Consider the following 25,922-nt stretch of genomic DNA (forward strand, 5'->3'; position numbering starts at 1 on the left):
GTGAGAAAGAAGATAGATGTGGTAAAAAGAGAGTTATGTATGTAGTTGAAGGTATGTGTAAGTGTATAAGGTAGAGGTTACAGTTGGGTAGAGTGGAATGATGAGAAAGAGAGTGGTACAAGTGTGAAGGAGAGAGAGAGAAAGGAGGAGAAAGGTGGAAAGAATGAGAAAGAAGGTAGTAGGAAGGTAGGATGACATGCGGTTTAAAGAACAGAGGAGGTAGGAAGGAGAAAGATGTAGATGGAAGAAGTAGATGCTAATAATAAGAACAAAAAAAGAATAAGAGGCCTGTTACAGACTACCAAAATAAAGCTGCTTCGGGTCTCTTTGGAGGTATAATGATGCATGCATCCTAAGAATCCGGAAGCTGCACCAATGCTGCACTCCAGTGCTTAGGAATGGAGTGTGGCATTGGGGCAACCTCCGGACTCTTAGGACCCATGCATCATTTAAATAGCATATCTCCAAAGAGACCAGAAGCAGCTTTATTTTGGCACTCTGTAACAGGCCAATGTGATGTATGTTTGAATCGTAATTTTATTGATTATATGGTTGTTTATTCTGAAAATAAAAAGCATTTGAACATTATTTACAGTTTGACCTCAGTATCTGCTGAAGTTTGGTTTCAGGACCCCACTTAGTAACCAAAATCTGTGGATGTTCAAGTCCTATTACAAACAATGGGGTTGTAGTATGATGCACCTTTCACAAAATGGCAAAATCAAGGTTGGCTTTTAGGGGATATATTGAGATGCAGAATCTGTGGATACTGAGAGCTGACTTTGAAAGGTTAAAAAGCAGTTGAAATCATCCTATTAAGAGAAATGCAACCCATGTAATTGGACTCATGGAGAAGTGGTCAGATGGAACCAAGGAGAATGTGTTTCTTTGGTTGGTTTCCCTGGAAAGAAGTGGGAATCTTGACCAAGGTGGGAGTTGAGTCAGTTGAGGCTGAGAGAAGGAGGAGAGACCTCAGGACAAGAGCATTTCTCTGGGTTAGTTTGCCTGTTTCCTATTTTATGTTAGTGTTTTGAGTACTGTCTTTCTTACAGTGGAACCTACTCCTGCTTTGTGAAGGCATCATAAGTTGGACTGGTTGATCTCACCTGAAAGCATCCTTCATTCATTCCTATTGTACGTTCTTTGGACTGTATGGTTGTGTTATTTATTACATTTCATCCCACCTTTCTCTCATGGATGGATCTCAAGGTGGCTTAGGATACAAAATAAAGAATGAACAAAAGCATTTCTTTAAAAAGAGCACATATTAGTAAAATAGGGATACTGCTATTCCTTCGGTTGGAAGTTCGTTCTCCAAGATCTGCAAGGGATAATCTACAAATGTTAACTGGGAGGGAAAGAGGACATTGGAGGACAATGGCTTGGAGTTATATCACATAGACAGTAGTGAATGGAGACTTCCATGTTAGTGGGTTGGTGAATCTGCTCTGTCTTTTAGTCTGAGCTCTCTCTGGTGCTGACTCTATTTTGGAACTGGGCTCCAGCCCCATGGATGAAAACCTGGAGGAAATTCAATGCCCCAATAATATGGAAGTCACAGTCTGTCAAAGTTTACATGAACTGTGTGAAATGTGGTTTTTGTTTTGCAGTTGTCTGTCCTGAATTTCCCATCTCCACTAAATGACCCCAAGATCAAGCAAGAAGAGAGAAGGAGAAAACTGTCTCTCCTTCCACTTTCTCAACCCCATTTAGAAATGTATGAACCTCTTCCATGGCCATACTAGACACAGATTTGCTCATTAAAAACACAAGGCTTGTAATCTTTCACAGAAGACATATTATTTGGGAGGCAGTTCAAGAAAAATCCTACCAGGAAGGTGCCCTCAATTTCTTTTCTGAGGCATAGAGGCTGGTGGGCTTTTTCATCCACAGTTTTATGGTGGAGGTGGCCTATGACAAACCTCCTTTGAACACAGACTAATGAAGAACTGCCTTCAACTTGACCACTAGCAAACCTGTTAAAAGGTTACATGATGAAGAGAGTTCTGCCTGATATTTCCTATGATGCTTCTTCTGAGTTTCACTTAATTTGCTGAGGTTAAATTGTATTTATTTGTTAAGACTGTTCTTATACTTTAAAAATATTCTTCTCCAGACAAAGGACTTGGAAAGAAGAAAGGTCCCTCCACAAAATTGTCTGGCCTTAAGATGAATGACAAAGGCATCATGCGAAATGAAGAAGAGACGGCGATCCTGAACCAGACAATTCTTTCTGACCCAGAGGAAGGGAGCCAAGTGAGTCTGGGACACTTTTATGCAATAGGTTCTTGGCCTTAGGAGAAAAGCCGCAATATGGAAAAGGGGCACCAGCTCATCTTTCTACTCTTTGTTCAAATGGATAGGTTTTCTCTGACCTACAGAGTCAAAGCAGCCCATTTGGATGTTGAATGCGGATTGGAGGATGACTCACATTTGCCGCTGGGATCTTTCTGGCATGGCTGCAGAAACATGGATCTCATAGAATCAGAGGATGACCTGGAACTAACTGACAAGGTACAGAAGAAGCCTATGCACTTTCCATGTGTTTTAGAGTTTGGCAGCGGGTTCACATCTGGCTGTCTTGGAAAGAGAGTTAGTTATTCCTCCCCACTGAGAATTTATCCTTAAAGTAACGGAGGTCAGGGCATTAAATCTGCCTCAAACTTTTTACTCAACTCTCTTCCCCCCAATAAATTCATTGCTTTAGATAGTCACGATTAAAACCAACGTTATGTCATTTAGGTATATTTTCATGTTTAAAATATTTTGTAGTAGTTTTTCCTTAGGGCTTGGGAAGCTGTGTATTTTATCCTCCTTTTCCAACTTAACTCCCATTCTTCCATCTCAATATTGTGTCCTGGTTTCTTGGCCATTGAATCATGTTTTCTTTAACCACTTCAGATTCCATCTCATGTTTTAACAGGATTTTATACAGTCTCCCCACAAGTGAACCTTTCCCGATAGAAAGCACATTTCCTAATATTTCTGTACTAATTATTTCTATTCCATATGTTTTCATATCCAACAAAAACCTCTCTCTTATTTGCCTGAAAATAAGCCAATTACATTGTTTACCTTCTTCTCTTATTTCCTCTAATGTTTTTAATTTAATCATATTGCCTTGCTTATTTATCAAATCATTGTATTATTATTGTTGTTGTTGTTGTTGTTGTGCTTCTCCAAACAGATCAAAGCAGCTAACAGTAAACACATCAGTAAAATACTGTAGCAACTTACCATTGTTGCTTCCAAAACCCTCCCAATTCCTTCCATCCAGAATAAAATACAATTAAATCTTAAGCAATTATTAAAACAATTATTAAAAATAGAGCAGGCATTTAGAGCAGTTGTTGAACAATTTATTAAATTAGTAGGAGATTGCTGTAATGTTAATCTGGAAAGCTCTGCTGGAAGATATACATCTTGATCGCCTTTTTAAAACCTTCATGACTGGTGATATATCAGATCTCTTCAGGAGGCTATTCCATAAACTGGGAGCAACAGAAGAGAAAGTCTTCTGGGTAACTGAATGGAGCCTTGTTATTGCTGGCTGCAGTAAGCTTTTACAAGAGGACCTCAGTGTGTGGGGCAGATTATATGGGAGAAGGCAATCCTGTAAATAAGCTGGACACAAGCCATGAAGGTTATAACCAAGATCTTGTACTGTCCCCAGAAATTAATGGGCAGCCAGTGAAGAGATGTTAGAATAAGTGTGATGTGGTCACCTCTAGATTTTCCAGTGACCTCTCTGCTGCCATATTTTGGATTAGTTGAAGTTTCCGGACTTGATACAAGGGTAGCCCTATGTAGAGCACATTACAGAAGTCAAGACATGAGGTTACCAGCGCATGCATCATAGTTTTTAGGTCTTCAGGTTCCAGGAAGGGACGCAGTTGGCGTATCAACCGAAGCTGATAACAGGCCCTCTTGGCCACCACATATATCTGATCTGACAACTGGGTAGATGGATCCAGGAGCACCCCCAAACTGCAAACACAGTCCTTTAGGGGAAGTGTGACTCCATCCAGAACCGGTTGACAGACCTCCATACCCAGAATAGGACCTCCAACAATACACACTTCAGTTTAATCTGAATTCAATTTCAATCTGTTTTTCCTCATCCAGAGCATTACTGCCTCAAGACATTCATTGAGAGGGAGATGCCTTCTTTAGTTGACACTGAGATATCTCTGGATGTCATGAGCATAAAGATAGCACCCGCCCCATGCCTCCGGATGAACTCTCTTAGCAGTTTGATGTAGATGCTGAATAGCATTGGGGATAGGAAGGCACCCTGGGGAATGCTGGATTTAAGATCCCTTTTAGAGGAGCAACTGTCCCCAAGCATCTCCATATGGAATCTGCTTGAGAAATAGGACCGGAACCATTGCAATGCATTGGCCCCGATCCCCAATTCCCTCAGGCTTTCCAGTAGGATGTCATGGTCAATAGTATCAAAAGCCACTGAGAGGTCCAAAAGCATCAACAGGGTTACGCTTCCCCTGTCAATACTCAAACGGAGATCATCTAAGGTGAGCATAGCAATCTAGACTCCGTATCCCATCCTGAAGCCAGGTTGAAATGGATCTAGGTAATCTGTTTCATCCAAGACCATTTGGAGTTGAAGAGAAATGAAAGACGGGAGACCGCTCTGTAATTCTTCATGTCCAAGGGATCTGGGGAGGGCTTTTTCAGAAGCAGACGTATCACTGCTTCTTTTAAGCAAGATGGAAAATAGCCTCCCTAAGAGATGCATCTATGATATATCTCTGGTGAGTCCCAAGTGCATCTCCTCCTTGGAGGAACAGCCATGAAGGGCAAGGATTGAGAGGGCAAGTTGTCTTCTTCACTCTTCCAAGGAGCTTGTCTATATCCTCGGTACTCACAGATTCAAATTGATCCAGTATGATCTTATTCACGGAGTCACTGGACACCTCACCTATAGCCTCAATAATTTTAATCAAATGTTTTTACTGTTTTACTGTTTTTATTGTTGAGGTATGGAGCAGCATTGAAAATGTTCCGATGTGGCAGAGAAGCTAATGGACACTTGCTGCTCTTAACCAGGAATTGGTTGCAGCTGTGGCTCCAGACAGCAGGTGATTGTCCAAGATTGTGGCGGAGTGTGCCAGAGAGCGCATAGCACTTATGGAAATATGCTGTGTCATCTGGAATGGTGGACAGTAATCCAGGTAACACAGGAAATTGTACAGGAAGGGCTTGAGCTAGATTGCCACATGGCAAATGTGTATATAAGCTCAAATCATCATTGTACAGTGTGGGTTTTATAATTGGTGGATGAGTTGGTCTAGCTCTCGTGTATGTTTTGCAACCAAAAATAAACAGTGCCTCTTTGGAGAAAAGCCAGCCTACGGTGCTTTAATCTAGCAGCTGTGTTTCCTGGCAAAGCTCCAGTCTGCCAGTTTGTCTATCTACTCACAAGCTTCCAAGATTACTCTGAGTTCATCTCTGCATTTTCTCCCAACATTTATACTGTCATTGTTTAATCCAGTTTTAGTACTGGGATTGGAAGGGGGTAGGCATAGGGATTGATTTCTATGGGATTTTATTGTAACCTCGATGTATTTTATTGTTGTAACCAGCCCAGTTTCTCCTTCATAGAGCGGGCTAGAAATAAATCTTTTCTTATTATATTATGCTGGCATCCAAGTCGGCTCGTATGTCGTCTGTGTGTTTGCCTTTGCTGTTCTTATGGCTGGGAATGGAGCTGAGGACTGAAGAGAGAAGAAGGTGTCAGTTTTGTGCAAATTCACAACTTCTATGCATCAAAGAGTCCAGTGTGTTCAAATAGCAAAGAACTTTATTGAAAACACATAGTCAGAAAATCAGTATTTAAGCCAGAACTGCCCTCCCCAACCCAAATAATAGATTGAAACCCCAAAACCTAAAACTCCACCTTCTACCAAACCTAGTCCCCACCTACAATTCCCACCATCTACCCCCCACTATTAACCAGCTCCACTTTGCCATCCTTCTCACACGCACAATCTCTCCCTGCCCCAGACATTCAAAGAAGCTAGCTCCCTTTCTCTTAAAGTCCCCAACTTTCTTCAGCCAACATCCCACAAATTCTGAATGCTATTATTGCTATTCTAGATAGCTGCAACAAATCCCACCCCCCATCTAACTAACCTAAAGCACGGCCCACAATCCCCAGCCAAATTTATAACCCAAATCAATTATCTATACTAGTAGCAACCTAAACCTAACAAAACATAACTTTAAAAAATAAACAGACATATGGACAGAAAAACTGTACAAATAAATTCATAAGGGCTTTTTAGCACCGCTGGATTGAAAAAATATTTTTGTATTCCATCTTTACAAAAATAATGTTCATTCACTTCTTAGATTTGTGTGGCTTCTCTCCTGTGTGGCCTCTCTGGTGACTGAATAGGCCTGACCTCCGAGAAAAGCATTTTCCACACTGCTGGCATTTGTATGGCTTCTCTCCGGTGTGGATTCTCTGATGTTTTACTAGGTCTGACTTTGAAGAAAAACATTTCCCACAATGCTGGCATTTGTATGGCTTCTCTCCTGTGTGGATTCTGTGGTGTGTCAGTAGGTTTGACTTCTGAGAAAAACCTTTCCCACAATGCTGGCATTTGTATGGCTTCTCTCCTGTGTGGATTCCCTGATGTCTCACTAAGTCTCCCTTCAAATAAAAACATTTCCCACAATGCGGGCATTTGTGTGGCTTCTCTCCTGTGTGGATTCTCTGGTGTCTCAATAAGTCTCCCTTCAAATAAAAACATTTCCCACAATGCTGGCATTTGTATGGCTTCTCTCCTGTGTGGACTCTCTGATGTCTTACTAGGTGTGACTTCACACAAAAACATTTCCCACAATGCTGGCATTTGTATGGCTTCTCTCCTGTGTGGACTCTCTGATGTCTCACTAAGTCTCCCTTCAAATAAAAACATTTCCCACAATGCTGGCATTTGTATAGCTTCTCTGATGTGTGGACTCTCTCATGACTGACAAGTTCTTCTGTAAAGAAGGAAAATAATACTGAATATCAGAGTTAAGAGAGGAAAGTGTTAGCCCAAGATTTAGCCCTACGTTCACACCTCCCTATTTGATATTAAATTAATAAAGTTGGGGTGGGTGAACTGAGCATGACCCTGTTGCAGATGCCCCAAATCCATGAAACGATTATATCATTACTCACAGGAGCTGGCAAAGAAGAGATTGTGGGGGAACTACCTTGAGGTAATCAGTAGAAGCAGATAGTCATAGAGACTGTTGAAAAAAAGATTCCTTTAAACATGTGTAAAAATATGTTGATTGAAAACTGGCCTCATATCTTGTGAGACGGCCAGAGAGTTCTGAGTCTGAGCACATGGCATGATGCAAGCTAACTGCAGAGGACGCTTCATGCTGTGTGGCAACAGGAGATGAATCACAACCCATATAGTATACAGCTCACATGCGGATTGCTGTGGATAGGATTGGATTGGAGTTGTGTATACAAGAGATGGTGAACATGATGGAAGTCAGAGAGGAGAGCTTGCAAATATTTCTATTATTTTGCAACTCAAGATAGAGAACCTCCAAAGATTCGGATGAAATCAACTGTGTCTGTGACTTATTTTTAAGTGTGAAATGTGGTCAGTGCATTGCCAATACCTGTATCTGGAAATTTGTTTCCATACTCTGCTATGTTATTGTTAAGCTGCATCTGGGAGCATCATGCTCACATTGCGCTGTACATTGGCTTGTGAACAGGACTGGAATTCAGAGCCAACAAGGACCTGAGGACCAGTGTGCTAATCCCTTATGTCTGAGGTATTTGCACCAAGCACCCATTGCATTCAATTTGATTTTGGACCATATTTTCTCCACCCAGGAAACTTTCTACAATGATTTAAACCTTATAGAAAACTTGGTTTCTGTCCACTAGCAACAATTTCAGTATAAGACAGACACTCTGTTGGTTCACATTGCTAAACACCTCACTACACTCGCCAGCTGACTTCTCTCCCCATTCTGGACCCTCAGCAATTGGAATCAAGTTCCGTTTAGGTTATGTATTACCATTAGCAAAGCCTAACATCTATTAATCACCCCTACCTTTGTTAGCTAGTTCTTGTGTGTGTGTGGGAACACCTATATGTGTGTGCATGCGTGTACAGTGCACCTGCGTCATACGCAGGCACGCCTTACGTGGATTTCAGCATACACTAAAAGCTACACTGGGAAAAGGGGCGACGTGCCCCATAAGGGTTAATGGTGCCTGTGTCTGTGGCGGGAGCGGCCGCTCCACTGCACGGAGCTCCATTCATTTAAATAGGGCCCAAGATTACAAAAATTCCCCTAACGCCGGCAGGGGTGTATGTGTTTGAGTCCGGAATGGGATGACTTCCAAGGTTGCTTGGGCCCAGAGTACTTGAGGGAACGCCTTCTTCCCTATTGTCCGTCCTGCACACTAAGGTCCTCTGGAAGAAATCTACTACAGCCAAAAAAATCTAGGCTAACATCAGTCTCCTAAAGAAAGGGCCTTTTCTATTACTGCTCCAAAACTATGGAACGACTGCCGGAGGAGATCCATCACATTCCCACTCTGACCGCCTTTAAGAAAGCACTCGAGACGGACCTCTTCCGGCAGGCCTTTCCAACCTAGTTACCCTCCCCAGATATAGAGATATTTGTTCCCTCATCTGTCTACTCTTCCCCGCCTATGTTTCTACCTATTTTTTAAATGTCTTTAATGTTTTTACTGTTTTTACTGTTTTTATAGTATTACTGTTTAATCCTGTTTTAATCCTGGGAATGGGGGGGGGGGGTAGGTCAAGGGTTTGCTTGTTGTTGTTTTTAACTCTATTGTAATTTGATGTATTTTATTGTTGTAACCCGCCCGGATTCTTCGTGATTGGGCGGGCTAGAAATAAATCTTGATGATGATGATGATGATGATGATGATGATGATATATTGCTGTTGCCCCAATATTTCCTTTGAGCTAAGTATGAAATTCCCCTGAAAGCATAGCACTTGCGGGTGTCCTCCCCAGACTCCAGCATTTCGGGTAACAAAGAGCCTCTGGAATCAACCATGGAGCTAAGCAAGCTCAGGTTGGAAAAGAAACATGAGAGAAAAGGAATTTTTCTGTTGCCCTTTCCTCTCTTCAAAGACATTGCTCATAATTTCTGAATGGAACCCATTAATATGTTTGAAAACAAGGACCTGAGCCGGTTCTCACCAGTTCAGTTCTTAAAATCTGTCAGGTTGGTGACTGCCTCCCAATCCCCAAGGCCCCTCTCCTGGCCCTTCCCAGGGGTCCCTTCCTCTCTGCACAGAGCTAGGCAATCCTGGCTTTGCTCCTGCCTTCCCTTCCTGGTTCCCAGAGGCCTGATCCCCTTCCCTTTCTCCCTCCGCTCTCCAACCTTCCTTCTTGCCCATCTGCACTGCTTCAGCATCTCATTTTCAGCCTCTCTTCCCTGCCTTTCAATTTTTACATTCCCTTCATCTCTCTATTACAGATACAAACCCACAGAGTGTGATGCATAAAAGGGATCATAGAGTCATAGAGTTGGAAGAAACCGCAAGGGCCATCCAGTCGAACTGCCTGCCATGCAGCAACTCTCAGTCAAAGCATCCCCAATAGATGGCCATCCAACCGCTGACTGAAGACCTCCAAGGAAGGAGACTCTGCTAAACTCCGAGGAAGGAGTGTGTTCCACTGTCGAACAGCCCTTACTGTCAGGAAGTTCTTTCAAATGTTGAGGTGGAATCTCTTTTCCTGTGGCTTGCATCCACTGCTCCGGGTCCTAGTCTCTGGAGCAGCTGAAAACAAGTCAGCTCCCTCCTCAGTATGACATCCCTTTTAGGCCCATTTGTTGAGAAAGGCAGGATAATCAATATACAAATAATTCATTGGCAAAGGCAGAGCAAGGGGGCTGGGACCTGGACTCCAATTTTGGTGAGGGTAAAGTGCCAGGGAGCAGCCTTAAAACAGCCTTAAAACATCTATAAGACAGGCATGGACTACTGATGGGGTTTGGAGGAGATCTCAGGGGCAACCCCACATTGTATTGCCTGGGGGAGATGAAATAATATTTTGCCCCTCAACATCCCAAAACATCCCACTGGGGAAGTGGAGGCCATTTTGCCACTGTTGTGCCCTCTCTGAGCCATTGCAGGCCCAAGGGAGGATTTCTCCTAAGGATGGAAAAGACCTTTGGAGGTCTTTAAAGAGAGGCTGGATGGCCATCTCTTGGGGGTGATTTGAATGTGTATTCCTGCATGGCAGAAGGGGGTTGAACTGGATGTCCCTTGTGGTCTGTTCCAACTCTATGATTCTATAATTCTAGTGGAAACAAAGCGACATGATAATATAGTATGAAAGGGCCCTCAGTCTTTATAGAAAGAGCCATGGATTCAGGTTCCTTACCTACAGAAGCCACATTCTCGTAATTTTCCATCATTACATAATTGTACAAAAGTTTCTGTTTCGTCGTCAACAGATTCCATTCATCTTCAGAGAAATATATGGCCACATCTGCAAAGCTCACCTGAAATAGGAAATAGCCCTCATCCAGAGAGTGACTAAGCAAAAGGGGAGGAAAACACATGGTGCATCCCAAATATTATTTCATCACTTCAGAATTCAGTCCAGGAAATAAACTTTAAATTCTGTTAGCAAACAAAAAGCTACTGCCTTTGAGATCAATTTGATTTGAATCCTTTCAATATAATAAAAAATATAATTTAGGCCATGGCTGGGATATTGAGGATGGATTAGGATACTGACTATCCCAACACATACAGTACATATATAGTACATTTAGCCATAAAAGAATTATGGTGCATTTAGCCATTTCTTGCCAAATTTCAGAGGCAAATGTCATTTTTAAAAAACAGTTCTGGGGAGCACTCTGGACTTAAGGGCCACTGGGCCCACCCCCAATTTAGATCCAGAGATGGTCTCCCATATCCCCCAACATTTTACAGACAGTAAAAGCAAGGCACATGTGGACAAGCAACACCAGAAGGTGGAGAGGATGGCCAAAGTTGTTTAGGAGGAAGATCACACAAGCGGGGAAGGGCACCGTAGTTTGCTTTTGCCTGAGTCTCCTGGCAAGTGAAGACCCTTGCAGCTTATCTCCTCTCCACTCTCCCCTTTTGAGTTGATGGGGTGCAAACTCCTTGGAAGTCATTTTGCAGCAGCTGAAATGAGTTGAGGAGAAAGGGGAAAGTGGGAGGAGGAGAGAGAAACCCGGACATTTTTAAAGCCCCTGAAAAAGTGGGGTGACAGAGGATTAACCAGGACTTTCTCTGCCAAACTGGGACAATATGTTCTCCACTTGCTTTCATGAGCTGGACCAGCAGTGACACAAATGAAACTAATAGTCAGGATGGCAACTCACCAAAGAGTTGTTGTACTTGGACAGCCTCTTTCTCTTGGAGCCCAACTCCCTCTGCTTGGCCTCTGTGTTGGCCATTGGGTGGGAAGGGGGATACTTGTGGCCCTGCACTTGGGTCTCTTCCATCAAAATATGCCCCAACGCTGTGTAGAAGGAGACCGAGATGAAGTTCCTGAGAAAAGAGACTAGGGTTAGGCTTGGTTTGGCAAGAAATCCTGCACCACTCAAAGACAAAGAGAACAGCATGCTGCTGGTGAGATACGCAGGTGACATATGCCTTTGATCCAATGCAGAGGTGGGTGTCTCTTTCCTTCCTCTGCACCAAACACAGCCCAATGGACCTAGCATAGATTCACTGCAACTCCCCTATACAACAGATACTCCATGTTAAAACATTTTTGACGTTGCTATGTTGCACAGCATGTGAGGCAACACATTAACGTATGGCGCCAGATTCTGCACCTTGACTGTAGTCAGTAGATTGTGAGGTGAAGAAACACCTGTCGCTTTCTCACTGAGCGAAGAGACACTGTAATCTTCTCTCAAATGAGGCATTTATTCATATAAGAAGTTCCACTGTGTACAACACTATATACATCGACACCCTCCACCATCCACACCAGTAACAACCCACTCTGAGGCACACACTGTCTGACTCTTCCTCAGTGACAGTTGAGAATGACAGTTGACAGTTGCATCAACATTCCAATGATGCACTGTTTAAATGCTGACACATCTAACTGCCACTAGAGCTGTCAATGACTTCCACAACAGCTCCACCTAGTGGCCACATGCATGTCATTTCCTCAGACCTGTTCACCATGGTCCTGACCCTCCATGCCTTGTGAGAGTGGAGGGGGGTCAGGGGATGGGGAATTGGAGAGGACCCTGGCTATGTCCCTGTAGCTAGATGTGAAAGGAGTGCATCATAAATACATATCTGGTCCTCAGAAATGGATCTGAGTTTTTATTACTTAAATTTATTCCTAGATATTTAACTTTCTTTCCCTCTTTAAATCCACTAATTTCTTCCAGGATTTGTTCTTCCTTTTCCCCATATTTTTGTTATTAATGCTGTTTTGTCTCTGTTTCCTTTTAGTCCTCAATCATATTTGAATTCCACTATTACTTCCATCAATTCTCTTGTACTCTTTTCTGGGTTCTCCAGGGAATAAAAATGTTGTCTGCAAAGACTCTCATTTTAAACTCAGTTGTTTTTAATTTTTATTCCACTGATCTTATTTTCTAATCTTATCCTATTATTCAGTGCTTCAAGGATCAGAAGGAACAAAAGGGGTGATAGTGGGAAAGCTTGCTATTTACGTTTAGAAATCTTAAATTCCTCTGTTTTTTATAGTTAACTATTAGTTTGGCTCTTTGATCTTTATACATTGCCTTTATCTATATTAAATAAGAAGCTCCTATTTCTATTTTTTCAAGTGTCACAAATAACATATCCCATCCTATGTTATCGAAGGCCTTTTCTAAATCGACAAAGATAAGTGCAAGATTTTTTTCGTTGTGCCTTTCAAAATATTCATTTATATTTATGATGTTTCCTATGTTATCACAGAGTTATCTGTGAGGGAGAAATCCCGATTTGTCCTTATGAATCCAGTGTTTAAGAACTTTTTTGAGTCTTATCAGCCAAAATCATAGAAAATAATTTATAATCCATATTTAAAAGGAAATTAATCTATAGCTCTTTACCTCAGTTACATCTCTATTTTCTTTTAAGAGCAAAGTTATATTAGCTTGTTTCCATGTTTCAGGATAATGGTTTTCTTTGATGGCATTTATCGTTAATTTGAGTGGTGTTAACAATCGATCCTCAAATACTTTATAATAACTGGCTGTGAAGCCATCAGTCCTTGTGTTTTCCCTTTTTTAAAAAAACTTTTTCTAATTACTTCAACGATTTCTGCTATTGTGATCAGTCCATTTAATATATTTCTTTGTTGGTCTGAAAGTGGCTTTAAGTTAGGTATTTTGAAAAATTCCTCTATTTTGGCTCTAGACGTTTGAGATCCTTTATACAATTTAGCATAGAATTTTTTTTTTAAATTTTTATTTTAATTTTTATTGGTTAAAAATAATGCATTACACACACAGAACAAGAGTCATTCTCCAAAAAAAAAAACAAAAAACAAACCAATTCCTATCCAGTATTATAACAGACAATAACTTCTTAATTAGTTCCACATTTCCCTCTTAGCTATTTCTAAAAGTTTTCTATAACCCACCTAGATATTTACACTTCCATGCGCTTACTGTTGTTACTTTTAACCTCACCGTGCTTTCCACTAACTCTTACTTCCCCAAACCTAACTCTTCCCCCTTGGAGTCAATTGTATTTTAACATAGATCCTATTATCATTTTTTCCTGTCTGGTAGAACCTGCAATTCCCAAAATACCTCTTTAATCCTCTTTACATTACTTGTTATCTCCAACCTTTTCCTTGGTATGTCTTTTCCTGTCTTAATTACCTTCACATACTACACATACTTCTTCCTTCCTTTCTTCCTTCAAATAAACTTCCCAGGAGCTCCATGTCTTATGGTAATTATCTATTGTTTCTTCCTTTAGGAGAGTAGTTAACTTATCTAATTGGTAGAAGTCCATTACTTTTAGCCGCCATTCTTCCACTGTTGGGATTTTCTCCGATTTCCAATATTTTGCATACAAAGTTCTTGCAGCAATTATCATATAAAAAAGTTCTTTTTCCTTTTCTTTTTTTATCTTCCAGTTCTCGGTTATGTTCAAGAGGTACACTCGGGGGTCTTTCCTTTCCGTCACCTTAAATATCTTTTTAATTTCTTTGTGTATTTCCCCCCAATAGCTAGAAGCCTTTGAGCATCCCCACCAACAATGTAAGTAAGTACCGATCGCCTTTTTACATTTCCAGCAGTTCTGATTATTGTTTTTATACATTTTGGAAAGCCTATATGGCGTGAGGTACCACCTATATAATGTTTTATAACAGTTCTCTCTAACCTCCACGCTAGGGGAATACTTTAGTTTAGTTCTCCATATCTTTTGCCAATGATCAAATTGTATCGGTCCCTTTAAATCTTTTGCCCACTTTACCATAAATTCCTTCACTGTCTCTTCCTCCATTTCAGTGCTCCTAATCAACTTATATAATCTTGCGATTTGTTTCTTAGGATTTTTTACAATTTTTTCAAATTCTAATCTCCCTACACCTATTCCCTCGGTCTTATTATCCATTATGAATCTTTCCTTCAATTGGCGAAATGCAAACCATGAACACTTATAACCCTCATTCTGGAGTTCTTCTTGTGTTTTCATTCTTTTTATTCCTTTCTCTTGTTTTATAATGTCTTCATATGTTACCCAACCGTTCTCTTTTAACACTTCCCTCCTAAAAAGCGCCTCATTAGAAGAGGTCCCTGTTGGAATTTGGGAGTACCATTTCTTCTTATATATTTCCCATACTCTTATTAAGGATTTCCGAATTAAGTGGTTTTTAAAGTTGGCATCTATTTTTATTTTATTGTATACCAAGTACCCATGTAAACCGAATTTCAAATCATTTTTCTCCAAACTAATTATCCTTTGGTTATCTAGCCTGATCCAGTCAAGCACCCAGTCTAAAACGCATGCTTCATAGTACCATTTCAGGTTCGGGACCGCCAAACCCCCATTTTCTATAGCATCCTGTAACACTTTCATCTTCACTCTTGGTTTTTTGTTGCTCCAAATAAATTTAGAGATCTCTTTTTCCCAAATCTTAAATGGGTTGTTGTTTATAATAATCGGGAGATTTTGGAAAAGAAACATAATTTTTGGCAATAACATCATCTTAATTATTGCGATTTTCCCCATCCACGAGACATTCAATTTGGTCCAATTTTCCAGCTCTTTCTTAATACCCTTCCAACATTTCTCATAATTGTTTTTGAAGAGATCTCTATTTTGATTCGATATAATTATTCCCAAATATTTCACCTTCCTCTCAATTATAAATTTTGTTTTTTCTTCCAATAAGCTCTTTTCCTCCTTATTCATATTCAATGTCAGAACCTTTGTCTTCTCACTATTTATTTTGTAGCCCGCCACCTTTCCAAATTTCTTAAATTCCTTCATGATCTGTTCACTACTTTCTATTGGATTTGATACTGAAAGTACCAAATCGTCTGCAAAGGCTCTTAGTTTATATTCTTCCCCTCTTATTTTACACCCTTCTATTTCCCGATTTGATCTAATATTTGAGAGGAGTGGTTCCAAAGCCATGATAAACAACAGAGGGGATAGAGGGCATCCCTGTCTTACTCCTTTAAAAATGTTACAGGGTTTAGATCTCTCATCATTTATTAACAGGATTGTTTCTTGCTTGCTATATATTGTTTCTATACTTCTCAAAAAAAATTCCCCTGCATTTATGTTCCTTAATAATTCAAATATATAATTCCAATTAATATTATCGAAGGCCTTTTCCGCGTCGATGAAAAATAATGCCATTTTCTTATCAATTTTTCTTTCAAAGGTCTCTATTAAATTTATTATATTTCTGATATTATCTTTAATCATCCTATTTGGGAGAAATCCCCTTTGATCCGAATGAATCCAATTACTTAGAATACTTTTTAATCTATTAGCTAAGATTGCCACGAAGAATTTATAGTCCGAATTAAGCAGGGATATAGGTCTATAGTTTTTTGGATCTTCAAGATCTTTCCCTTCTTTAGGTATCAACACTGTATTAGATTGTTTCCATGTCTGTGGAACTTTCCCCAACCGAACTTCATTCATTACCTGCAACAATGGGGCAGCTACTCTTTCTTCACATATCTTATAAAATTCATTTGAAAAGCCATCTGGGCCTGGGGATTTCATCATCTTACTCTTACTTATAACTTCAGATAGTTCTTGTAAAGTAATAGGTTTATTTAACATTTCTCTTTGCTGTTCTGAGAACTTGTTCAATTTTGATTTTTCCAAATATTTAGAGATTTTTGCCTCATTTATCTTTGTAGTCTGAAATAAATTCGTATAATATTCCCAAAAAGTGTTTTTTATTTTACTCTGATTAGTAATTAATATATTGTCCCTCCTAATTGCCTTAATAATATATTTCTCTTTCTTTTTCTTGACCAAGTAGGCTAATAATTTCCCCGCTTTATTTGCCTTTTCAAAGAATTTTTGTTTTGTAAACTTTATTTTCTTCTCTATTTCTTCAGTCGTTAAAATATCTATTTGCTTTTGAAGAAACTTTATATCTTGCAAAATTTTTACCGCTTTAGGGTTCTCCCTTAATTGTTTCTCCTTTCTTCCCAATTCTTCGAGAAGTTTTGACATTTTATCGTTTCTTTTTTTCCTTAATTCCACTGTTTTTTGTATTAACCATCCTCTTATTACTGCTTTAAAAGCGTCCCATACTGTTTGTACGGATGTTTCCCCATTTAAATTTTCTTTAAAGTAGTTCTCTATGTTTTTATTTAACTCTGTCCTAATTGTCTCATCCTTCAAAATTGTCGGATTTAATTTCCAGTTACCATATTTCCTACCTAGACTTATATCAACCTGCACTGGATTGTGGTCTGACCACACTTTAGGCAGTATTGACACCTTTTGTATTTTTTTCCCTAGATGTTGTGAGATTAAAATCATGTCTAATCTCGAACTTGTTTTATGAGGGTTTGAATAAAAGGTGAAATCTCTACTATTTCCGTTCTTAATTCTCCAAGAATCTCCCAATACCAACAAATCCATCATATTAAAAAATTCTTTGGGTAACCTTCCTTGATTCTCTTTCTTTCTTTTTTCTGTAAATCTATCGAGTTTTGGGTCTATCACCCCATTCCAGTCCCCTAGTAAAACAACCTCTTCATAGTCATATTCCAGTAATTTACTCTTTAAACTTTTGTAAAATTTATTCTTGTTCTCTAGGGGGCCGTATACCCCCACCGTTAATATTTTTTGATTTTTCCAAGTAAGTTCTAAAATTATATAATGTCCTTCACTATCTTTGTATAATTCTTTTACTTCTATTCTTGAATTCACATAAATTACCACCCCTTTTTTCTTATATTTAGATGCCGAAATATACTCTTGTCCCAATTTCACACATCTTAGAAACTTTTTATCTTTATCCTTAATTCTTGTTTCTTGCAAGCAAATTACATCTAATTTGGATTTCTGTAAATAGTGGAATATTTTTTTTCTTTTTTGGGGAGTGTTCATTCCTTGTACATTCCAAGTTATAAATTTAATTGTCTCCGCCATCTCTCTATATACCTCTTGGACAAAGCCGAAGAACAGAATAAATCAGAACCAATATTTATGAAAGTAATTTCAATTTATTATCTTAGGTTCTAGAACTAGAAAAGTAAATCAATTGAGTTAGTTTATTAAAAATCTTTCACTCCTTAAACTTTAATCTTCTATATTAAGACTTCAGTTCCCCTTCTTCCGCTTCCTCCTGCTCTTCTCTTCTAATTCGCAACTCTTCCTCTATCAAGTCCTGGGAAAGTTCTTCCGAGTTTAACTCCTCTAACAGATCATCCTTTACTACTTCTTCTTGTTCCTTCTCTTCGTTCCTTTGCTGAGCCACTGGCGATCTTCCATCCACTAATTTGTTGTGGTTCTGAGTGTCTTCACCTTTTTCGTCTTCTTTATTTGAATTCTTCTTTTGCTCTGTTGCCCGTCTTACAAAACCTCTTGCTTGCTCTGGGTTACCGATCTTAATTCTCTTTTTGCGCCACCAGAAGGTTAGCCCCTCCGGAACCTCCCATCTATAGGGAATTCCTTCCTCTCTAAGTAGGCTTGTCAGTCCAATATATTCCTTTCTCCTCCGCAGTATTCTACCCGGGATATCTTTCAGCACTTTGAGTTGCGTTTCTTTGTAACAAAAAGGAGATTCATTATGTTTCCTTAAAAACAAGTCCCGAGTCCTTTTCTTCACAAAATAAACAGCGACGTCCCGTGGAAGGCCTTTTTGTTTAGCTATCTGTGAATTAATTCTAAACAGGTTATCAATTTCATCTTCGAAAAATATAGGGTCTTTTTTCAAGAATTTTGCAATTTCTGGGATTAAGAATTCTTCCAAATTCTCATTTCTTTCTTCCGGTAGACCCCTAATCTTGACACATTTTTCCCTGAACTTCTGTTCCCATATTGCTTTTTCATCTAGCTCTGTTTCTCTTTTATTTATCAATTTTCCCACATCCGTTTCTAATCTTTCACTTCTGAATTCCAAAATTTCAATTTTTTGATTTGATTTTTGTAGGTCAGCTGCCAATTTATCTACTGTCTGTTTGATTTCCTTCAAATCCGATCTTATCTCTTGTTTTATCTCCTTCTTAAAATTGTTCATTTCCCTAGCCAAATTAGCAGACAAATTCGACGCTAGATTATCAGATAATTGCTCTATTTTATCCAGGATCAATTGATTCATATCGATATTTTGGCCTTTCTCGGTTGAATTTCTTCTTGGGTTCTGGTTCTGGAGAAGCGCTTTTTGGGTTTGATTTCTAGTATTCATTTCCAATACTTCTTTCCTCTTTCCTCCTGTTCTCTCCCAAACCACCAAACCCTTTAGCAGCACCCTCCACCAAAGACAAGAACAACAGCAATTAAACACACTTTAGTATATATATCTTAATTAAGTCAACAGTGCATTTCACCCCCTACTCCCTCCTTCTCCCCTCCTTCAGAGATTGTTGCCTATTTTAATTTAAACTAATCTTACTTTACCGCATTAAACCTTATATTATTGTATAATATAAGAGAAAAATAACAAATTGATTAACGTCCTCACACACAAGAAAAAAGAAGAAAAAGAAATTAATAATAAAAGAAAAATAACAAATTAAATAACCCCAAAGAAAATTTATATATATATACTAAAAAGGAAAAATATCAAATTAAATAACACCTACAAAAAAAAAATTCTTATATAATAGAAAAAAAATACCCAATTAAATAACACAGAAAAAAAAATTATTAAAAATAAAAAAATAAAAAAATAACTAATTGAATAGCACACACACTCCAAAAAAAGTTATTATATGAAAGAGAGAAATACCCAATTAAATACCACAAAAAAAAAAAAAGGCTATTAAACAAAAGAAGACCTGAAGAGAGGGAAAAGGAAAGGGATAATTTAGCATAGAATTTTTGGAAGGTCTTTGTAATTTTATTTCGACCAGAAGTTAATGTTGAATCTTCTTTTATTTCCGTAATGATGTTTCGTTCTTTTAACTTCCTTATTTTATTGGCAAGCCATCTTCCTGTCTTCTTAGTTTGTTCAAAATCTCTTTGTTTTAGATATATACGTTTATTCTGTATAGGTTTATGAGTGAAGATTGCATCCTGGATTATGCTCATTTTTGGGAAGTGAAGACATATGTAAATACATTATATAAACCCATTGAAACACATTGGCAATAGCTTTCTTTCTTTCTTTCTTTCTTTCTTTCTTTCTTTCTTTCTTTCTCCATAGCTGGCTTGTGAGGTGTGATTAAGGCCTCTAAGTGGTGTTACTGCTCTTCTTGTTGTTGTGTGCATCCAACTTGTTTCTGACTTATGGCAACCCGAAGGGAAGTCCTTCACAGGCTTTTCTAGGCAAGATTTTTCCAGAAGTGGTTTTGCAAGTGCCTCCTTCTGAGGCTGAGAGAGTGTGACTTGCCTAAGGTCACTCAGTGGGTTTCCGTGGCTAAGAGGGCATTTGAACCCTGGGCTCCAGGGTCATAGTCCAATGCTCCAGCCACTAAACCATGTTGGCTCTTTCTTGAGGCTTTGTCGTTTTTTGTGGAGTGGCTCCAAATCATTGCCGACTTCTGGGGAGCCTCTCCTGGGGTTTTCTTGGCAAGAGTTGTTCAGAGGAGGTTTGCCATTGCCTTCTCTGAGGCTGAGAGAGTGTGACTTGCCAAGGGTCACCTAAGTCCAAAATACATACAGCAATAATCCAATCTGAGACCCCTTTAACTGCCCTGGCTCAGTGCTAGGGAATTCTGGGAAATGTAGTTTTGTGAGACATTCAGCCTTCTCTTTCAGAGACCTCTGGTGCCACAATAAACTCCATTTCCCAGGATTCCCTAGCACTGGGCCAGGGCAGTTAAAGCGCTCTCAAACTGGACTATTGCTGCTGTGTGTTTTGGACCTTACTTGGCCGCAAACTGTCCATATCCTACAATGCATCTCCTAATTCTGTTGGCAGTCCCTCCCTCCCAACACTTTCTCATTTCCCCCCAAAACCAGCACAAAGCTGGCAGATGGAAAGAGGTTTTAAAGCAGCATTTAAATCTGCACTATTTGTTTTTAAAAGACTAAATGTTCCAAATGCTATTATCAGTTTTGTAGCTATTATTACAGAAAGGTATTAGGAGTCTTGCAGGTACAATATTTGTAAGTACAGTGCTCCCTCGGGTTACGAATTTAATTCGTTCCGCGGCGCCGTTCGTAACCCGATACATTTCGCAACCCGAAAAGCCCCGAAAAGCCGCTGGAAAGCCGCTAGCGGCTAGCGGCGGCTTTTGAATTTCGCGCCGAAACGCGCCGAAAAAATGTTCGTAAGCCGAAAAAATCTTCGCAACCCGGAACAGTTTTTTTAAATCTAAGATTTTCGTACCCCGGAAATTTCGTAACGCGGTGCGTTCGTATCCCGGGGTACCACTGTATATCATATTCAATTCATACAAGCTATTAAAAGAAATAAATAAACCTAAACGTCCAATTCTGAGACTAACTTCCAAGATCTGCTCTTTAACTCTCTCTCTCGATCTCCAACCGACACAATTCCCCCAACTGTCTCTTGGTCTCTCAGGCCTTATATCTCCTTCTCACGGAAGCTTCCAGAAGGACCTTTATCTTGCTCTCTGATTGGTCAAGAGAGCCTTCCGTAGCAGTGATGTCACTCTGCATTTGCATAAACCTCCCTTTACTGCCTGAAGAAGACCTCCATTGACTGGAGCCCAGTCATTGCACTTTCCCAAGGCAAGGCTTGCACCTATTTCCCAATGTTGTTCTTGGTGTCTGTCTTCCAGTTGTTCCAGGTCTTATGGTGACCTTATGGGAGTCTCTGAAGGGGTTTTCTTGGCAGGTTCCTTCAGAGTGATTTTCCCAGGGCCATCCTCTGAGGCTGAGAGAGTGCGACTTGCCCAAGGCTTCAGTTCTTTTGGAAGCCTTTTTGCTTTATCTTCTAGAAGGCAGCAGTTGCTTCTTCCTCTGAAGAATGAGAGGAACCTTCTGGCATCCAAAAGGATGGCATTTTCTGTAGTTATGTCTGATAATATGTATATATAGGATTGCAATCCCTGTTCATTTATCAAAAGGTTTATAGTGCACCCCATATCATAGATTCTCATAGCTATGTCTCTTAATAGCAGTTAACCAAATTAAACAGTTTATAAAACAAAAACACGAAACAAGCTACACAAGAGGCCTCCAGGAGCAGCACCCAGTCTTTTCCACGGCAGTCTGCTGGCAGTGGAAAGGAGGCTGAAGAGCAGTGCCAGAGGCTTCCTCGGCCTCCTCTCTACCGCCGCCATGACGCAAGGGCCGGGTGGGGCTATTGGAGGCCAAGAGGCCTCTGGGTCACCACCCGGCCCTTCCGTGGTGGCGGCAGTGGGGCTGTGGAGGCTGACGTGGAGAGGAGGCCTCTGGTGCTGCTCCTCCGCCTCCTCTTCACTGCCACTGCCACAAGCACTGCCACATCCACTGAAGGGCCGGATGGTTGGCTGGAGGCCCCTTGGCCGCCAATAGCCCCACACGGCCTTTCCCCAGAGCATGGCGGCAAGGAGAGAAAAAGTTGGGGAGGGGAGGAGAGGGACTCTTGTCCCCAATGTCGGCGAGCGTGGACTTGAGCATATGTGGATTTTGGTATACATGGGTGGGAGGTATACCAGGGGCCCATTGTATTTGCAAGCAAACGAGGGCCAAGAGAGCCCTGGAGTGCCTTGTCTTGGGGTGGCTCTGGATCTCTGGTGCCGCAACAAACTACAAATCCCAGGATTCCACAGGATGGAGGCAGGAGAGTTAACACAGTTTCAAACTGGAATATTTCTGCAGTGCAGATATAGCCTGAGCTAGATGTAAAAGGGTAGAACAGGGGTAGGCAACCTGTGGGCCGCGGGCCGGATGCAGCCCGGCGAGGCCTTGGGACCGGCCCCAGCCCAGTCCTGCCGCCGATTGCCGCCAGGGCCTTTGGCCTCTCGTGCGCAGAGGCAAGGGGGGCAATTGTCTATAGACACCTCAGAAACATGCATTTATATTAACATTTTTTTAAAAAAATCAGCACATTTTTTGTGTGTCCTCCACTTTTTTTAAAAAAAGTGTCTACCATTTGAAAATGCTGTCCTACAAGATATTACTAATGAGAGATCTTGAAAAGGAGACAATAAAAGAAAATATGATAAGATGGGCATGGGATATAGGACGTGCAATCCCATATGAAGAATGGCTGAAGGCCTGGGACAAGACAAATAAATTCACCGCCTCACAGTCTCTAAAAGAAAATCATCTCAAAATATCCAACAGGTGGTATTTCACACCAGCTAAAATTAAAATATATATATATAATACCTAACTTAAAATGTTGGAGATGTGGCATATGTGGTGGTCTTGTAAAAAAGTCAAGAAATTTTGGTTTAAGGTTCATTCTGAGATACAAACAGCCTTTTCTTTTCAATTTAACATGTCTCCAGACTTCTATTTACTGAACTATTTACTGCCAAAGATGGAAAAAAAGATGCAAAAAAATATTGGATAACTTTTTTATACAGTCCGTCCTCGCCTTACGCGGGGGATCTGTTCCGGATCCCTCCGCGTAAGGCGAATTCCGCCTATGCTCGAGCCCCATTGGAAACAATGGGGCTTGTGCGTGGCAGCGCGGGCGCGCACAGGGCGCAACAGGCGCGCGTGCCCATTCAATTGAATGGGAAGCGACGCCCCTTCCACCCCGCGCACGCCCCGCGGCTTGAGCACATACGCTCAAGTCCCCGTATGTCAAGACAGCGTATGGCGAGGTTCCACTGTATTTAGTTACAGCTGCAAGACTTGTGATAGCACAAGATTGGAATAGCAGTAACCCACCACAAATAGATGAATGGAAGGAAATGGACAGATTGACAAAATTGCTAAATAATAGATCTGAATTGGAATTAAATGATGACTGGTTAGCAATAGCACAGACATGGGGAAAGGTATTTGATATAAAGAAAGGTATTTTGATATAAATTTGATGCATGTGAACTGAGGGAAAATGTGTGTACATATTTTTTTATTTATTCAGAAATAGTTGTTTTTGTCAAGTTGATTATAATAAGTATAAAAAAATTGAGAATGTAAATAAGATTAAGATGTGAAATGAGCAAATTGGGGGGGGGGGGGGGGAAGAAAACTAGTAATAGTCAAAGCACAAAAAAAATGTTGTCCTACATTTGTCCCGGTTTATTTGTTTAGTTAAATTTTAAAAAAATTATTTATTTATTTATTGGCTTCGGCCCCCCATTTGTCTGAGGGACAGCAACCTCAGAAAAGTTGCCTATCCCTGGGGTAGAAGTACCCAAGTCTGGTTTTTGCCCCCTTAATAATGGTTTTACTTTCAAAAACTAAGCAGTATGTTTTTCTGTCTAATCTTTATTTTTGTTGTTTGTTTGATTCATTCTTGGTAATAGGAGATGGTCTCGTTTGTCAACTTCCTTCATGCATAAAAATCTATTAATAAAAAAACTGGGGAGACTTTTAAAACCTCCCAAAGGAGCCACTTTTGGCCTTGTTTGGGGGACAAGACTCCTCTTAGAAGCCAAAGCCCAATGTTTGTGAAGAAGCAGAATAAGGATTGTATTAAAACTCTCCTCCCATTTCTGATGCCTTTTAAAACCCATGTTCCCCAGAAGGAGCAGAGCTCTGTAATAAGAAAACCCTCTCAGAAAAGAGACACAAAAGACACAAAGGGACACACTTCCTTCCTTTTGGCCCAAGGAGCCTGGCTTCCTTATCTCTCTAAAGCCTCAGGAGAGAAAGAGAAGCCTCTGTTCAACTGAGGCCTCAGAGAAGGTTCTGCAACAATATTCCCCAAAGTCACAAGCAGCACAAAATGGCCGCCAGAACACAAAATGGCCGCTGGAACACAAAATGGCTTCTTCTGCCTCAGCGCTTGGCAGTTGGCAATTTGAGGCCTTCAGGGAACCCAAAATGGAGGATGAAAGGGCTCCAAAGTGAGAAGGGACCCCAAACAGCATTTCCAAACCTTAACAACACCTAAAATCTTTCCTGATGCTATAATATAGAGACTCCCTGAGATACGCTTTATAAATGCTTCTTTACATGTCTTTATAAATAAATAAAATGTAATAATACTAATGCTACTACTAATAATAGTAATAATAAGTTACAACCAGGAGATTTCTCCCAGTGGCTTCTCCCCCAGAGGCCTCTGCATATGCTCAGGAGCCCCTTCTTCTTCTTCTCCTTCTTCTTCCTCTGCAAAATCATCCAGAGGTCTCTCTGCTCCTCCTCCTCCTCCTTAGGCTCTTCCTCTAAGCCTTCCTCCTCCTTTTCCTCCCAGACTTTGAGGGAGTGTTGTGTGCCTTCAATTCCTTCCTGGGGATCCTAAGGCAATACTGTCACAGGAGTCTCTTTGTAGGTTTTGTCGAAGGGTGTTTACCATTGCCATCCTTTGAGGCTGAGAGAGTGTGCCTTGGGGACTGGGGGTGTGCTGCGTGCCTTGAACTCGTGTCTAGTGACCCTATTCCCAGGGTTTCCTTGCCTTCAGGTTTGCCTTCCACTTTGCCCTTTGTCTTCCTCTGAGACTGAGCGAGTGTCTACTGCCCAAGGTTCCCCCGCAGTGGGTTTCATGGCCCAGAGTGAATGCCATTTCCATCATGTAGATGTGTGTGTGTGTGTGTGTGTGTTGTATGCCTTCCAGCTGGCCATTGGTCTTCCTATGAGGCTGATAGACTGTGACTTACCCAAGGTCACCCATTTTATATAATGGGACTTTAGCACCCATGGATTTTCTATCCAAACCAAATCCCAAAGGATACCAAGGGCCTATTGTTTTTCCATCTTTTTTTGCAAACAGCAAAGCAGATCTTGCTTGCCTGATCTTTGCATGTTCAAGAGAAGTTTTGGGCAAATGCTAAGAGATGCCTTGTGAGGTTAGGAAGAGGGTCCTGGAAAACAATCCTCTTCCTCTGGACCCACAGAGTCAGAAAGACATGGGCCCCCCATTCAATGGGACCCCTTTCTTTGAGGCTGCTCTAGGTCCAGGAGGGTCTCTCAGGAGAGACTGGGAAAGTCAGCCTTTGAGGAATTCTGGTCCATAAAGGTTAATATCTCCAGGCTTTGCTGAGAGGGCAGTATTTGGGATTTGGGCAGATCCAGGCTGCAGGGCTCTCTCAGATCTGGTTCAAAAACACTGCAGAAATTATGATGATGATAATGATGATGATGATGAATCTTCCATTCAAACTCACAGAGCTTTGTGGATGCTCAAATAGTAACAGAGGTCAAAAACACATTGCAGAAATAATCCAATTTGCAGAAATAAACCACTTCAACTGCCCTAGTT

The 25,922-nt window shown here is 40.6% G+C and overlaps 1 protein-coding gene and 1 pseudogene across 1 annotated transcript in view; both read right to left on the reverse strand.

Moving 5' to 3' along the window:
* LOC149301637 (uncharacterized) overlaps positions 1–25,922 on the reverse strand; it is a 215,825-nt gene that overhangs the window by 50,440 nt on the left and 139,463 nt on the right. Inside the window, exons 2-4 of the mRNA XM_089484336.1 lie at positions 11,389–11,557; positions 10,413–10,533; positions 6,400–7,011 (exon numbers count right to left, since the gene is read on the reverse strand). Coding sequence (XP_089340462.1) covers positions 6,400–7,011; positions 10,413–10,533; positions 11,389–11,511 — 856 coding nt within the window. The 5' untranslated portion in view covers positions 11,512–11,557. The remainder of the gene's footprint in view (positions 1–6,399; positions 7,012–10,412; positions 10,534–11,388; positions 11,558–25,922) is intronic.
* LOC149301638 (uncharacterized) overlaps positions 19,467–25,922 on the reverse strand; it is a 29,826-nt pseudogene continuing 23,370 nt past the window's right edge.

This window comes from Sceloporus occidentalis, unplaced genomic scaffold, assembly GCF_023333645.1.
Source record: "Sceloporus occidentalis isolate IW3139 unplaced genomic scaffold, rSceOcc1.0.p SCAF_21, whole genome shotgun sequence".
Classification (NCBI taxonomy): Eukaryota; Metazoa; Chordata; class Lepidosauria; order Squamata; family Phrynosomatidae; genus Sceloporus; species Sceloporus occidentalis.